This window comes from Electrona antarctica (assembly GCF_951216825.1).
Source record: "Electrona antarctica genome assembly, chromosome: 21".
Lineage (NCBI taxonomy): Eukaryota > Metazoa > Chordata > Actinopteri > Myctophiformes > Myctophidae > Electrona > Electrona antarctica.
This window is the reverse complement of record NC_136802.1, coordinates 25,346,968-25,362,995: the sequence shown is the minus strand read 5'-3', so window position 1 is coordinate 25,362,995 and position 16,028 is coordinate 25,346,968. Positions and strand designations below refer to the sequence as shown.

Below are 16,028 nucleotides of genomic sequence, written 5' to 3'. Positions count from 1 at the left end.
ATCATCTTCAGTGATGTAGTTCAATCAGAAATGGGATTTGTGAGAATGCAACAGCCTATACATTGCAGAGGCTGCAGAATTGGGGAAACAGAGAAGGTAGGGATAAAGTATACATTGAGACATCTCCACCAGGTATGTTGTGAATGGAATGACAATGCTATGTCTATGTTTGATTATCAGTTATGTAGACTAATCAACAATGAGACTTGTAAGAATGCAACAGCCTTACGTTGATGGGGATGGTTTGGGGAAGACGCAGTTGTCGTGGAAAGGCCAACTTAGCAAAGGAACAATTGTATTTGGCAGCTGATCCAGAGGAGGGCGTGGAGGAGTGGGGTGATGTGGAAGGGGTGTTTGTGTTTCTGGTTCCAGAGATTGTCATGGTTGAGCCTGCAGAAAAGGAGACACAGATAAGGGATGAATCAACCACACAATGTGACATGTCCACCACAGATCATGTGAAAGGTAGTGATATTTCTGGAAAGTGTTAATCAATGTTACTTCCTTTTGTGTGGCTGCAAGTTTGCACAGCAGCAGTTTGTTGTTGAGGGTTCTGAGGAAAAACAGTTTGGTGCCATTGCAGAGTCCGTCTTTGGGGCTGATGTTGCGCAGTAGCATCAAGGGCATTCCTGGCTTGAGGGTGATGAGGTGCCTGGGAAATTCATTGGGGCAGAGGGTGTTGAGGTATTCCACGTTGAACCGCATTCTGTCTTGGTAGTTCTCCAGGGTGTATGTGTAGTGGGACAATGTGATAGTTGTATTAGAGTTATTGAGGTGAAAGTGTAGATGTGAGTGTAGTGCGTTGGTTACCTGTGGTTTCTGCTGTGGCCATTGGCTGTGTTGTAGCCATCATGTGCTGCTGTTTGTCCAGGTTATGCTGAGCTGAGAAATTAAGATGGGAGTGTATGTGACTATATATTCAGTACATGTAGGTATAACATACACACATATGCGTAATGCATTGAGGCAGAGGGCAACATATCTGAGGCCTTACCTCTGGTCCGTCTCACTCTGTCACGTGTTTGCTCCCGCCTGCGCTGACCTGGGTATGGATGTCAGTAGTGTGTGTAGACACAGAGGTACAAAATGTTATCGACATGTTATGCAGAGATATGTAGATAGATGTCTCTATACAGTGTGTCAGGATGCTCGGTACCAAGCAGTAAGGTTATCTGAATAACAGAAGTCAGTACCTCTGGCCTCAGCCACGTCCAATGAAGGTGTGTTGGCCATTTGTGGAGGAGTGCTGCCCTGGTGTTGAGCTGTGAAGTGATGTGTAGAGAGTTATGTAGAGCACAGGGTGTGAGTGTAGTGTACACAATTAATGTAGGTTATGTGATGAAGATACTGCAGTATCTGTGGAGAAAGAAACAGCAGTGTATTGCATTGTGCAATGTGCTGTGCAAAGTGTAGTTTTGAGCAAGTGTACCTGGTACATGTTGTGCTGCAGCTGCTGGAACGAAGCGTTGTGTTGGGGCTGTTGGCGTGTGAGTGGCATGGGAGGGTCCATGTAGTAGTTCAGCTGCTTGATGCATGCATTTGCGTGTAGCTGTTGGCGATGGATGTTTTGCAGACTATACATTGCAGAGGCTGCAGAATTGGGGAAACAGAGAAGGTAGGGAGAAAGTATACATTGAGACATCTCCACCAGGTATGTTGTGAATGGAATGACAATGCTATGTTTATGTTTGATTATCAGTTATGTAGACTAATCAACAATGAGACTTGTAAGAATGCAACAGCCTTACGTTGATGGGGATGGTTTGGGGAAGACGCAGTTGTCGTGGAAAGGCCAACTTAGCAAAGGAACAATTGTATTTGGCAGCTGATCCAGAGGAGGGCGTGGAGGAGTGGGGTGATGTGGAAGGGGTGTTTGTGTTTCTGGTTCCAGAGATTGTCATGGTTGAGCCTGCAGAAAAGGAGACACAGATAAGGGATGAATCAACCACACAATGTGACATGTCCACCACAGATCATGTGAAAGGTAGTGATATTTCTGGAAAGTGTTAATCAGTGTTAGCAGCAGTTATGTATTATTCAGAAATGACATATGTAGAAATTACATGTAGCAATGCAACAGCCTTACCTCAATGGGGATTGTAGGGCCAGGAAGAACAGCGCGAAGCAAGTCTCGAAAAACCACATTGGCAGTATGATGTTCCGGCTGTCCTTCTTTCTGCTTTATGGCATAGGTGAGAGCTTCTGGGTTACCTGTCCTTGAGCTGGCAACATAAAGCTGTCCGTGACTGAAGACAGGGGACGAAAGCCAGACCCCCACTCTTGTAAGTGTCTGGCCTTGGGATTTATTGATGGTGGTGGCAAAAGCGGTGCGGACTGGAAACTGTCGTCTGGCCCACTCAAAGTAGGAATGTCTAGGATCAGGAATGAACTTGATTCGAGGGATCAGGACTTCCTTTTGTGTGGCTGCAAGTTTGCACAGCAGCAGTTTGTTGTTGAGGGTTCTCAGGAAAAACAGTTTGGTGCCATTGCAGAGTCCGTCTTTGGGGCTGATGTTGCGCAGTAGCATCAAGGGCATTCCTGGCTTGAGGGTGATGAGGTGCCTGGGAAATCCATTGGGGCAGAGGGTGTTGAGGTATTCCACGTTAAACCGCATTCTGTCTTGGTAGTTCTCCAGGGTGTCAGCACTGCTCAGGTTGGTTGACAGACCTGGTACCCAGGTCTCCATTAGGTCGTTGATGGCGTCCACGTCCTTGTTGGTAGGGGCAAGTACTGATCGGCCATCCAGCCAGCCGGTAGTAGTGAAGTTGTTGGACATATCTGGAAATATAGTTTGGCAAAACATCTTCATGGAGCACTCCTCCGCTGTGTGGTCATTGTCTGTGTTGCTTTGAATGTGGAAATACCTGTCATCTGGGATGAAGATGAAGTCGTTTGCATCGTTGGCTGTACCATCACCAATGCGGAGTGTCCATTGGTCAAAGGCCTTCAGGTGTTGGTTTTCACTGGCCCTGACTCGCATGTTCTCTGTGAGGCTGGAGACTTGGAAGTGTTGCCAGAGGCCTGAGTTATTGAGGCAGCTGTTGACAATTTGGGCAGGATTAGCCCCTTGAACCACTGGAAGACACTGGCGGAAGTCGCCGGCCAAGATGATGATTTTCCCACCAAATGGACAGTCTGGCTTGTTCATCAGGTCTTTCAGAGTGTAGTCAAGTCCCTCTAGCAAGAAGCGGTGCAGCATGGTTGCCTCATCAATGAGCAGGAGGCGTGCCCGTCGCACCAGCTTGGCTAGGCTGCTTTGAGCTGTGATGTGGAAGGGTGTGTGTTCTGTTGGGTGGAGAGGTGCTTTCATCCGCGAATGGAATGTTCTGCCTAGGTGTAGGAGTTGTGCAGCAATGCCAGTAGTTGCCATGGCAAGGGCAATACAGCCACCAGGTTCCAGACTGCGCACAGCGTCCAGTAGTGCATTGAGTAGGAAGGTCTTACCACAACCGCCACGTGCTGATATGAAGAGTTGTAAGTTGGCCTGTTGCTGGACTGCCGTCATGACAGTGTCGTAAATCTGTTGTTGTGCAGCAGTGAATTGTGGAATTGTTGCCTGTACATTGGCTTTCAGCTGGGCCACATCATAGTCCAGCTCCTCACGGATAAGAGGCTCTTCGATGTTGACCAGCCCATGGACAGTGGCCTTTTCCTCATCTGTCATTTTTTCCAGGAGGAAGTCTTGGAGGTCATGTTCATGTGACTGGAGGCGGACTTGCAGATCCAGTCTCACCATGGTTTTGAGTTGCTGGTCAGTGAAGGTCGTTGCACTCTGCTGTGCTCTCCGCTTGAAGTCATCTGTCCAGTCTGGCCAGAAGTCGTTAAACAGGCTTGCAGGGTTCGCTGGTTGGCAGAAGATGAGGATGATGACGAATAGGGCACGAATCTGGGGGCAGAGGTGAGTGGCAGCAGCCTCAGTAAGGACAGTGGACCACTCTTGGTCATCATCCAACAGGCCAAGCTCCCTGCACACTGCCTGGTAGGTGTCAAGGCGGCTGCCATTGACTGAGTAGAGGTCCTCAAAACTTGTTTTCCCTTTGGAGTGGTCATTGTGGAGGAGCAGTCTCAGGTAGAACACATCTCCAGCTAGGGGGCTGATGGTGTGGACACGGCCAACGGAGAAAGCGTTGTTTTTTCTGAGTTGCCACTTGTTGTTTGTGTAGGTGTATTTGTGAGGCATGTCAACATAGCGCTGCATGGTCATAGGGTTGTAATCTGGACCTTTGGCTGTCTTCTGTTGAGCATTCAGTTTGAAGAAAGCAGTCAACTCTGTCTGTCTGCCCTGCTCCACCACATTCTCCTCATCACCCTCGGCGAAAACGACGTATTGCTCGTGTTCCAGATGCAAGCGGAGGACTTGAACAGGAGGCTTGTTGGCGGATATGGGGAATGCGAAGAGTTTCCAGCAGGCCTCACTTGAGCCAACAGAACGCATGTCTTCATAGTCCCTAATCTCATCACGGGCAGCCTGGGCGCCCTCAACTTCAACACAAACCATTGCACGGTCCGGCCCCTTGGTCACATATTTGTAGAGATATTTGGCCGCAAGTGCAGAGATGCATACTTCTACGTTGATGTGGCAGTTGTATCGGAGGCTGAGGTAGGGGTTGTAGGGCACTACCCAACTGTTGTTGATGTGGTTCCCATTTTTTTGTGCAGTTCGGCCACCATTATCTGGAGAGCGACGGCGGTAGATAGGATAACTTGTTTCGTCACCAACTGTTGTTCTGGGCTGGAAGGGTTTGGGGAAGTTCTTCTTGCAGGCTTTGCAGTTGGAGCCGGCTTTCTTCTCCATGCAGGGATTGTTGGGATGCTCTTGTCCACAGGGACCGTGGATCATGTTAGCAAGTACAATGTCCCACAGTGGCTGGCGCCTTGCTTTTTCTTGGGCAGAGATCCCATTTTCATGCGGGTCAGGGGGAAGTTCTGCACAGACAATTTGGTCCACTTGGGCTGGTGTCTTGGGTTTGTCCTGCTCTGCTAGAATGAGGAGGATGTGCGAGTGAGGCAAGCCGCGTTTTTGAAATTCTATGACCCAGAGGTGGGCAATGGCTAGGCCAAAGATGTGTCTTTTGATGAGGTCATCCATGATCTGATCTTTCTTTAGTTTGAATACCCGGGCCACCAGGTCAGGTCGGTCTTGGGGTGTCTGGCCAGGGGTGAGGGCAGCTACGATCTCTGGCCAGTGAGGATTGCAGGTGACCGTGATGAAAAGGTCTGGCTTTCGCATGTGGCGGACTATGGCCATAGCGTCCTGGAACTTGCTGTGGTACCAGCGTGGACTGCCATGGAAAGAGCTAGCAAGGATGACTCTACCCACAGCATGTTCCTGCTCATTGTGGTGGACAGAGTGAGATGGAGCACTCCGTTCCCGTCTACGCACAGCCACAACCTGTTGTAGTTGTTTGAAGCTGTCAGCCCGTAATGTCTTCTGGTTATGGCGCTGCCAAGTCAGCCTCTGGTTCTCGCATGTTATCCAGGCATTGAGGATCCATTCTTGGAACAGTCTGCCTGCCTGGAAAAGGTAGTCGCTCGCAGTGTGACGACTGTTCATGTGATAGGCAAAGAACTCACGGGCTGTGAGCCTTTTTTCATCACCCACATGCTTGAGAGCACAGTGCCAGCCAGATGTCCCTTCAATGAAGAGGAGGGTGAAGTGGAGGGGCATGGCTTTGGGATGGCAGTCAGATATGATTTTCAGACCTCCACCACGTAAGTGGATGACCAGATCATGTGCCTGTTCGTTGGTGACAATGCAAAGTTCTTGGAGATTGGAGGGGGCATTGTAAACACCGGAATGTCCTCCCTGTGGCCTGGCTGCAGCACTTATGACAATAGTGCCTCGCTGTAGTTGTTCTTCTGGGGTTTCAAGGATTTGCTTGAAATCTTGGACAAATATATTGTGCAGGTGAATAACTTGCTGCACAGTGTGCAGCAGCTGCGCCATTGTGTCCTTGTCAGCAGTGGATGTTCTGGCGGGGAGTGTCATGTTTGCAAATCTGGTGGTGTTTTCCAGACTTGGGTCGAGGACATAAAGTTGGGCAAACACAGCAACAGCACCAGGTTCTGGTTGGAGTGGCCCGATGCGCTGGATTACCTTTCCTTGGAAAATGACAGTGGGAGTGAAGCGTGTGAATGTTTTCTCTTTGACCGCAATACTGGAGAGGCAGACAGCGTTGTTGATGACACGGCTGTGTTTCCGAAACAGTTTTGCCTGAGGGGTATCGTCAAACCACAGATCATTGATGGCCTGTGGGGGCCTAGGGAAGGCTGGTAGGCAAACCTTTCCATTCAAGCAGCAGATACTGGAGGTCTCGTTTTTGAATGTGAATGCGTGACAGTGGTCACACACACAGTTGAGCTGGCCAATACTCTGTGGTGTGTCGGAGAGTTGGTTGATAGTTAGTTGGCCGCTGAGAATCTGCGCAGTGCAAGTTGCAATTTTGGCAGCAACTTGTGATTGTCGTCTTGCTGGCTGATGGGAACTGCCTGTGAAGGTAAATGGAAAGTATGGTGTGAAGTTAATTTCATGAGAGTCATGCAATAAGTAGATTGTGGTCAGTATGTGAATGTGATGTTTTTGTTGAGGCAGGCAATGGAAATGTGTGGAGGCATTAAATTGAACTGTGTGTATGTGTAGTGGGACAATGTGATAGTTGTATTAAGAGTTATTGAGGTGAAAGTGTAGATGTGAGTGTAGTGCGTTGGTTACCTGTGGTTTCTGCTGTGGCCATTGGCTGTGTTGTAGCCATCATGTGCTGCTGTTTGTCCAGGTTATGCTGAGCTGAGAAATTAAGATGGGAGTGTATGTGACTATATATTCAGTACATGTAGGTATAACATACACACATATGCGTAATGCATTGAGGCAGAGGGCAACATATCTGAGGCCTTACCTCTGGTCCGTCTCATTCTGTCACGTGTTTGCTCCCGCCTGCGCTGAACTGGGTATGGATGTCAGTAGTGTGTGTAGACACAGAGGTACAAAATGTTATCGACATGTTATGCAGAGATATGTAGATAGATGTCTCTATACAGTGTGTCAGGATGCTCGGTACCAAGCAGTAAGGTTATCTGAATAACAGAAGTCAGTACCTCTGGCCTCAGCCACGTCCAATGAAGGTGTGTTGGCCATTTGTGGAGGAGTGCTGCCCTGGTGTTGAGCTGTGAAGTGATGTGTAGAGAGATAGTATGAGTTAAGTAGAGCACAGGGTGTGAGTGTAGTGTACACAATTAATGTAGGTTATGTGATGAAGATACTGTAGTATCTGTGGAGAAAGAAACAGCAGTGTATTGCATTGTGCAATGTGCTGTGCAAAGTGTAGTTTTGAGCAAGTTTACCTGGTACATGTTGTGCTGCAGCTGCTGGAACCAAGCGTTGTGTTGGGGCTGTTGGCGTGTGAGTGGCGTGGGAGGGTCCATGTAGTAGTTCAGCTGCTTGATGCATGCATTTGCGTGTAGCTGTTGGCGATGGATGTTTTGCACAGTATGTGAGTGTAGTGGACACAATGCAGTAGGGGTAAATTTGAGTGCAACATATGTGAATGCATTACCTCTGGTGTCATGCAGGTGCAAAGTAGGGGTGTGGAGCAGTCGTGGTGTAGTCGCGTCATCAAGGCGTTCTGCTGTGAAGTGAGACAATCATCATCAAGTTGTGCTGCTATGACATGGTGCTGTGTGATGGGTCCCTGCCGCCACACAGTAAATAGAAAGGTGTCAGTGTACTGGGTACCTGTGGGCTGGGTGTCTTCCAATGAGCGGGTGTGTGTGTGGCCACGTAGAGTGTCGCGAGCAGGGTTGTGGTGGAAGTTTGGATCCTCATTGCGTTGTTCTGTGGAGTGTGATTGGACAGCATGCATGAGTTAGTGTAAACTGGTCACGTGTGGGAAACTGGTTACGTGTGGTACGATGTTAGTAAATGGTGGTACACTACACACACAGTGAAGGAGTACGTGTGTGCACAGTGTGCACAGACGCACACATGTATTGTGCAGTGCAAGTGTTTGTGGAAGGTTGTTAGAGCACATGTACCTTGTGCGGATGGTGCTGTACCTTGTGCGGATGGTGCGTGGTGTTGTCTGGCAGCTGTGTGCAAGCGTTTTTGGGTGGCTTTTGCCGTTCGGTATCCAAGGGATGATGTGCGTTTCTTCGGCATGGCTTTGTATGTAGCTGAAGTGGTTGAAAGAAGTGTTTTATGCATTGACGACAAATTATGAAATTATAGTTATGGTATGAGGCAAATAATGGCGTTTTTGGCAACAGTGGAATTGTTAGCAGCCCTCATTTTCAGCATTGACAACATGAAGACAGAATTGGGTGGCAATAGCTGTTGTACATGAGACATGGCGGCGTGTTATTATGCTTGTAATGATGCTAGTGTTATTATTAATATTGTTATTGTCATGCTATTTGTAAGAGCATAATTGGCAACAGCCCAATTGTTAGCAGCCTGTATTGTTAGCAGGCGTTATTTTCAGCATTGCCAACATAAATGGAGAAGTGTGTGGCAATAGCTGTTGTACATGAGACATGGCATTATCAGCTGTGATGCATCAACAGAATCATAACAGCCACGTAACGACGTCGCTCTTTGTTTGTTTTTTTAACGTCGTATAAAAGCATATAAGTATGCGGACGTCGCTGATGTTTATAACAAACCAAACCGTTTGAAATTCGGTTGTAAATTGAGCAAGTTATGGTCATTTAAGAGTACATCATAGACACAATGTTATGTGGGCCGAGGTAAGATGGGCGCCACGTAACGACGTCGCTCTCCATTGTTTAACAGCGCGGGTGAGCTATGTAGAGTTGATATATATCTATATCTATGGTTATGATGCTATTAATAATAGCATTAGCAGCTGTTTATGTAGTTGTTATGCTATTAATAATAGCATTAGCAGCTGTGTTTCAGTATTGACACACGTAGCAAGCACACAATACACACACACGCGCACGCACCCTTAAGTTGTAGTTACCTGTAATGGTGGAAAGAGGCGTAGTGGTCGTGTCCAAGTGAGTAGTGAAAGTGCTGTGAAGAAGGGTGTCGTGGTCGAGGGGGACAGCGATACGCTATTCAATGCAATGCGAGAGTCCGTCGCGCGCGCAATTGTCGTCTTTTCATGAATGAAGCTGTGTATGTAATCGCGCCGATCTCCAGCCAAGTTAGAATCAGTGTGAGTGAGGGTGTGTGTGTGTGCGCTCGCGGTATGTGTGTGTGTGTTGCGTGTAACTTGTGGTGGTCCAACCGGATGTGAAATCCGTAACAAAAGCTGTCGGGGGTCACGTGGTTGGCTGGGAGAGGGAATGTAGTGTTGCCAGGTCCTTTGCCAGTTCCGCGTATTGTAAGCGAGTGGTAGTGTGTGTAAGTAGCGTGTTGAATGGCATTGTTGTGTGCTTGTTTTCATAGACGTGGCAACAAATTAGTAAGAGTAGGCAATGGGAAAAAGGATGCAGTGTTGCCAGGTCCGCGAGTTGTAAGCGTGTTGTAGTGTGTGTGAGGAGCGTGTTGTTTTCTGGGCTTGTTTGCATAGAGCTGGCAACAGTGGCTGGCAACAGTGGCCCGTGTGTGAGTGCGGGGGTGTCGGTGCTTGTGGCGTGTTTGTGTTTATTGTTGATATTGATATTGTGTGCGAGTCTGGACGGGAGGCGGCTGTAGTGGCAGTGCAATGACAATGTTTAGGTGGGTGTTGTTGATTGTGGGCGTGCGGCGCGACATGAGGAGATAGGGAACGAACGACGCGGAGGGTAAGTCTGTGACGTGTTAGTGTGTTTAGTGGGTTGTTGCAGTGTGTGGTTGCAGTGTGTGTTGCAGTGTGTCAGTGACGTAGTAGCTGGTGCCTTTTGTTCCTGTCCTGGGCACACCTTCTCAAATGTATAATAGATAATTGCCTTTTAACTCACTCAGTGCCACAGTATGCCTTATGACGCCTCCCCCTTATGCTAAAATAGTTGGAAAGATTGATTCGCAAACTAAATGTACACGACTTCTTAATAATTCAATGAAGCCACTGTTGCTCAGTTAATCAGGTACGTTCTGGAACATTTTAACACTCCCAACGCGGATCGCGTATCAATACGTTATCAATTAATCAAACGTCGGGTGCGGATCACGTATCAATACGTTTCAATCACTTTTTTATAGCATACTTTCATTCATCTTTTTACCCACCCGGACAATGAAGAACCATCGCCCTATCATTGCTGCTTATTCCCGCTCACGTGATCAGAAAAAAAAACAAAAAAAAAACCCCCCCCTCCCCTCCTGAAAACAGGAGGGCGGGCCGCTTTACGTGTAGAAGCCAGTGTAAGCGCCCATGCCGATGTGTGAAAACCTCGCCTCACCAGGCTTTCCACCTCGGCTCGGACATTTGCAACACACATGGACAGATGCATGTTTCCTTCTTCATACTGTAGCGACCAAACGATCCCCGAGCCTACAATACTACGAACTAACCACAGTATCGAGGGGCCCGCTACGACAAGACAGTGTTCCGTTGGTGGATCACGTATCGCCATGCAGAGCCGTCATAATCGGAGATCGCTCAGACGTGTGATTGTAACGCTTTTTTATTCATTATAATTGTAGTGATAAGACCGCAATGAACGCGTCGGGGACGTAATCGACCCGGGTGTAATGTATAACGAACTTTTCCGCGACCTAAACCGTGGTGTTGTCATCTGTGGAAGTCATTTTTTCCTTCTCGTCGACATCACAGCCGGGTGACGCTTTTTTCCCCCTCCATCGCCCCCAAGCTGCATGCCCATAGCCTGGCTTGGCCAGCCTCATAGCGGGGATTCACTGAAGATTCTTCCCCGGAGGAAACATCAGTGAACCCTCGCTATGAGTCTGGCCGTGCCAGGCTAGCATGCCCAGGCATGTTCCCCTACACTAGCTTGAAAAACAAAATCAGCTGATGACAACGCGTCTCGCCGTTATACTATAGTTCTGAACCGAACGGTGGAATGGGACTTTTTATAGCCGTACGGATCAAGACTTTTGCTGCCCAATGTGCCCATGACCCCCCCCCCCCCCCCCCCCCCCCAATGTTACTGCGATCAAAACAATGAAAGCAGTGAGATAGATTAGGCGAGGCGGCAATCATCATCAAAAAGAAAGCATAGTTATGAAGGTTTATAGTCAGACATTGACAGGCAGATATAACAATAAACACAATAAATATGCTATACATCCTATACATCGAATGAAAGCCCTGAATGTGTACTTTTACGAGGAAAAGAGTAAACATTGATCCCATGTACAGTTTGTCATAAATTGGATACTGGGTGGATGCACATTGCGCCCACCAGATATAACTGCAGAGAAGACATGGACCCGAACTCAATATTCACAAAATAAGGCCTATAGCGACATATAAATACTATATACCGTATGAAACAGAAGACTCTCTGCTTTCATAAGAAAAAAACTTCTACTGTAGTAATAATAAAAATCACACCCATGTGAAGTGAGTGGTGCAACTCTGTCAGAGTTGCACCACTCACTTCACATGGGTGTGATTTTTAATATTGAGGAGTTCACGTCCATGTCTTCTCTGAAGTTATCTGGTGGGCACAAGCTGCATTCAATAACCAATTACTGTCTAACTGTACATGGGATCAATGTTTACTCTTTTCCTCGTAAAAGTACACATTCAGGGCTTTCATTCGGTGTATAGGATGTATAGGATATTTATTGGGTTCAATTTTATATCTGCCTGTCAATGTCTCTGACTTTAAACCATCCATAACTCTGCTCGCTGTTCAAGATAACCACTTCCAGGCAAATGCAGGTGTTGCAAAAAGGTCAATATCTCCAGAATGGAACATGGTAAAATCAAAATGTATTTTTTTAATTGAAGTGGACAAGTTCAGCTTTCTTTTGATGTAGGCGTGTGATTCTCGCTATAAGAGAACATTTTACTGTGGGCCCCCGAACAAGGCCTTTGTGCAATGTTAAATGGCAGCAACATCCAAATAGGCCTGTTGAGATCTTCCAGCAATCAAAGTGTTAATGACACCACTTTTTTTAAAATATATTTATATTTCAGGCATTTTTACTTTAGCAAACACGCATAGTAACTGCAACAGTGAAATATGTTTAATTCATAGAAGACCATACTTCAAGCTGGCCACAACAACATTGCTTAGACAGTGGAATAAACTGGCCTAGGAGGTAAAAAAAAAGTGTCTGTCCGGAATCCAGAAGGTTCCTGTTTCAATCCCTAGCTGCTCCTGATAAATGTGTTGAAGTGTACTTGAGCAAGACACCGAACCCCTAACTGCTTCTGTTGAGGATGGATTGATGGATGGAGGGATGGAGGGATGGATGGATGGAGGGAGGGAGGGATGGATGGATGGAGGAATGGAGGGAGGGAGGGATGGATGGAGGGATGGATGGATGGAGGAATGGTTGGATGGATGGATGGCTTGATGTACAGTATGGATAGAGGGAGGGATGGATGGATGGATGGATGGATGGATGGAGGAATGGAGGGAGGGAGGGAGGGAGGGAGGGAGGGAGGGATGGATGGATGGATGGATGGAGGGATGGAGGGATGGCTTGATGTATGGATGGATGGATAGAGGGAGGAAGGGATGATGGAGGGTTAGATTGATAGGATAGAAGGAGCCCCGAGGCTTTATAGGAATTATATCGTTCAGTGAAGCGTATCAGTCTTACACACAAACACACACACACACACACACACACACACACACACACACACACACACACACACACACACACACACACACACACACACACACACACACAGAACAGATACTTCGGAAGATGGAAAGGAGTCCTGTGATGTGATGGTAGATTGAAAGAGTTCATGCAATTCAAAGAGGTGGGTCCCGTATCATTCAGGAAGATCAATGCACTTGTTCACAAATGCGGTTTGGCAATCATGGTGTTTCTCAAATGCCTTTGACAAAGACTGTGTTTATACACGTACAGTAGGACACGATACATAATACAATACCTGATAGAACATAATGAGCAATGCTGATTACAAGGCTGCATGTCTGCCTGTATGGGAAATAGCAGATCTACAGATCTACTTTGTGAGCCTATAGATTGTCTATTTTCAATTAATTGATTTGGTGTAGAGGGAAAAAGGCATGGGCCTAGTATAGAGCCATGGGGTACCCTGGTCAACGAGGTATGTATACAGCAAGGTTTAAGTGGATAAGGAATGCTCAGTGAGGGCCTCCATTCAACACTCAATCCACCTGTCTGTCTGTCTGTCTGTCTGTCTGTCTGTCTGTCTGTCTGTCTGTCTGTCTGTCTGTCTGTCTGTCTGTCTGTCTGTCTGTCTGTCTGTCTGTCTGTCTGTCTGTCTGTCTGTCTGTCTGTCTGTCTGTCCGTCCGTTATACTGACTCACTGCAAATTCCTCCACAGTATGCTGAAGTGACTACTGCATGTTATAGGTTGCCTTGTTGGAGAAGAAATTCAATATAAAAAGGGATCAATTTTGAAAATACAAAAACTATTTTTATTTGACCAAACCAATAGAAAGTTAATTTATTTAAAAAGGGAATATCATATAGCTTAGCTTTATGAAGACAGCAAAAACAGAACATGTCCCAGAACACCTTGGGACAATTGTCCAAATCCAAGGATTGTAGGGGGCACGGTGGCACAGTCGGTAGTGCTGTCGCCTCACAGCTAGAAGGTCCTGGGTTCAATTCCCGCTCCGGACGCTGTGGGCGCTGGCGGCGTGTCCTCTCCTCCGCGTCATCAGTGCCCATACCCGAGGCAGGGTTGGCGAAAGGGCCTTTCTGTGTGGAGTTTGCATGTTCTCCCCGTGTCCCCTAGGGTAGGTACCCTCATAAAAAACATGCAGTAATCCTGGTCTCTAAACTGCACTCATGCATGAAGGAAGCATGAGTTCAAGTCCATTGCTCTCCCCAGGTTGGCAGAGGGTGTGTAGAGCCCAGGATCACATTAGATAATTGACACAGGGGTGAATAATGGGTTACAAAATCGTGGGATAAAAATTATATATATAAAAAAAAGAAGATGATGTTGGTAACGATAGTAGCTTTTGTCAGAAGTTGAAATAGCTACAGTATTGAATCACAAGTGAAGAAGTTGGCTTCCTGTTTTTTTGTCTCTCCTTACAATATGGTTTACAGTTTGGAATTTCTCTGAGTTAAAGGACCACTCAGGTTTTCACTGTGAAGGGAGTGAGAGACCTGAAGCCTTGCACACCTCAGTTATACTTTGTTGCGCATTGGTGTCGTATATGCAGGACGTAGCCGATCTATAGGCTCACAGAGTCACAAGTCATTGCACTGTGAGCTTATAGACCTGCTATTTTCGGCACAGGACCCCGGTGGTGTGCAAGTATAAATCAGGCGTCAGCCTTTGTGTGCTGCCCTGCTGATTGAGTTGAATAAGTCAAGGAGTAGAGGGACAGAAAGCCAACAGGGGGTTAAGCGAACACTTGACGAAAGCATGAGAGCAAGAAAAGAGAGAAAGACGAGGGACGGACAGCATGCGTCCTCCTCCTGTGCCTTTGTCCTATTGGACAAGGCTCGCCCCGGCGGCGGCGGCAACCGATGACATCACTGTGTGAAGCACGGCGGGGCTCTGTAGCCTTCTGTCGCCCAGGCAACAAGTCCACTCCGCTACTGTTTTTGGAACGTGTGTGTGTGTGTGTGTGTGTGTGTGTGTGTGGTGTGTGTGTGTGTGTGTGTGTGTGTGTGTGTGCGCGCGTGAGTGCATGTCAGAGTTGAGCAGTGATTGCCTCACCTCTCCGTGCAGGAGTGTGATTCCACTCCTCTCTTATGCTCTCTCTTTCTTCTCTCCTGCCCTCCTCCTCTCTCTCTTTTATTTGGAGGTAACTCTTCTCTTAAACCTGCATTCTCCTCACATGTCCTGGCCCCTCTTCCCTTCTTCTTTTTGTCTTCCACACCTTCTTCTATTGCTTTTCCACCTCTCCTTTAACTGTTTCCATCTTTCCACTTTGCTCCTGGACTGTCATGTACAATTTTATCCTCTCTAACCGCGCCCTATTCCTCTCCTCTCCTCTCCTCTCCTCTCCTCTCCTCTCCTCTCCTCTCCTCTCCTCTCCTCTCCTCTCCTCTCCTCTCCTCTCCTCTCCTCTCCTCTCCTCTCCTCTCCTCTCCTCTCCTCTCCAGTGTGCTCTGTATTCAGTGAGGTCTGTATTAAGTGGATTGGTGGTGTGCCCACTTAAAAGCAGTGGAGGAATCACACCACTAATCCCATTGTGAAGGAACAAAAGAGGCCCAAGCCAAAGTTCTTTGTGTGTGTGTGTGTGTGTGTGTGTGTGTGTGTGTGTGTGTGTGTGTGTGTGTGTGTGTGTGTGTGTGTGTGTGTGTGTGTGTGTGTGTGTGTGTGTGTGTGTGTGTGTGTGTGTGTGTGTGTGCGTGCGTGCGTGCGTGCGTGCGTGCGTGCGTGCGTGCGTGCGTGCGTGCGTGCGTGCGTGCGTGCGTGCGTGCGTGCGTGCGTGCGTGCGTGCGTGCGTGCGTGCGTGCGTGCGTGCGTGCGTGCGTGCGTGCGTGCGTGCGTGCGTGCGTGCGTGCGTGCGTGCGTGCGTGCGTGCGTGCGTGCGTGCGTGCGTGCGTGCGTGCGTGCGTGCGTGCGTGCGTGCGTGCGTGCGTGCGTGCGTTATCCTAAAAACATGTTTTAAACTTTTTATTTAGCGGTCCAGGCACATGCCACATTATAGGCTCTGGCCTGACAGCGTGTCGCGTGTTCGAGTCAAAGGGCATTTACAGAGTGATAAGAGTGGTTTTCACATGTCGTGGCTACAATACTTTTGCATGGATATGAATACAGGGGTCGCTGAGGACGACCGATTAGGTTGAAAACGTTGCTCCGTCTGAGTGAGCCATCATATTAAATCGATGTGAAAAGGACCTCATTGAGTGCTGGCTGTTTTCTTGTTTCTCATATTGTCGGGCCGTGCACCTTGAGACTTTTCTTTCATTTGGAGTGTTGTGGGCATTCTGAATACAGGAGTGCCTTGAGAGTTTGACCTGCATGACCAGTGAG

The 16,028-nt window shown here is 47.8% G+C and overlaps 1 protein-coding gene and 1 long non-coding RNA gene across 5 annotated transcripts; both read right to left on the bottom strand.

Annotated features, from left to right (window-relative positions):
- Positions 1-639: 639 nt before the first annotated feature.
- LOC306914487 lies at positions 640-1,265 on the bottom strand. The gene is made up of 4 exons (XR_013788689.1): positions 1,194-1,265; positions 995-1,042; positions 811-882; positions 640-652 (listed from the first exon to the last, which is right to left on the bottom strand). It is a non-coding gene; the product is annotated as an uncharacterized lncRNA (long non-coding RNA).
- A 198-nt stretch (positions 1,266-1,463) lies between these two features.
- Positions 1,464-9,175, bottom strand: LOC306914486 (uncharacterized protein). 4 transcript variants are annotated; one of them, XM_079491526.1, is made up of 11 exons: positions 8,979-9,175; positions 8,032-8,169; positions 7,733-7,831; positions 7,554-7,625; positions 7,342-7,461; positions 7,096-7,164; positions 6,897-6,944; positions 6,713-6,784; positions 2,087-6,489; positions 1,749-1,909; positions 1,464-1,590 (listed from the first exon to the last, which is right to left on the bottom strand). In XM_079491526.1, the coding sequence occupies exons 2-10, from the start codon at positions 8,153-8,155 to the stop codon at positions 1,898-1,900; spliced, it is 5,019 nt and encodes a 1,672-aa protein (XP_079347652.1). In that variant the 5' UTR covers positions 8,156-8,169; positions 8,979-9,175; the 3' UTR covers positions 1,464-1,590; positions 1,749-1,897. The 4 variants fall into 4 exon arrangements, with proteins under 4 accessions (XP_079347652.1, XP_079347653.1, XP_079347654.1 ...); XM_079491527.1 differs by having other exon boundaries at positions 7,554-7,622; XM_079491528.1 differs by having other exon boundaries at positions 8,053-8,169.
- Between the last annotated feature and the right edge of the window lie 6,853 nt (positions 9,176-16,028).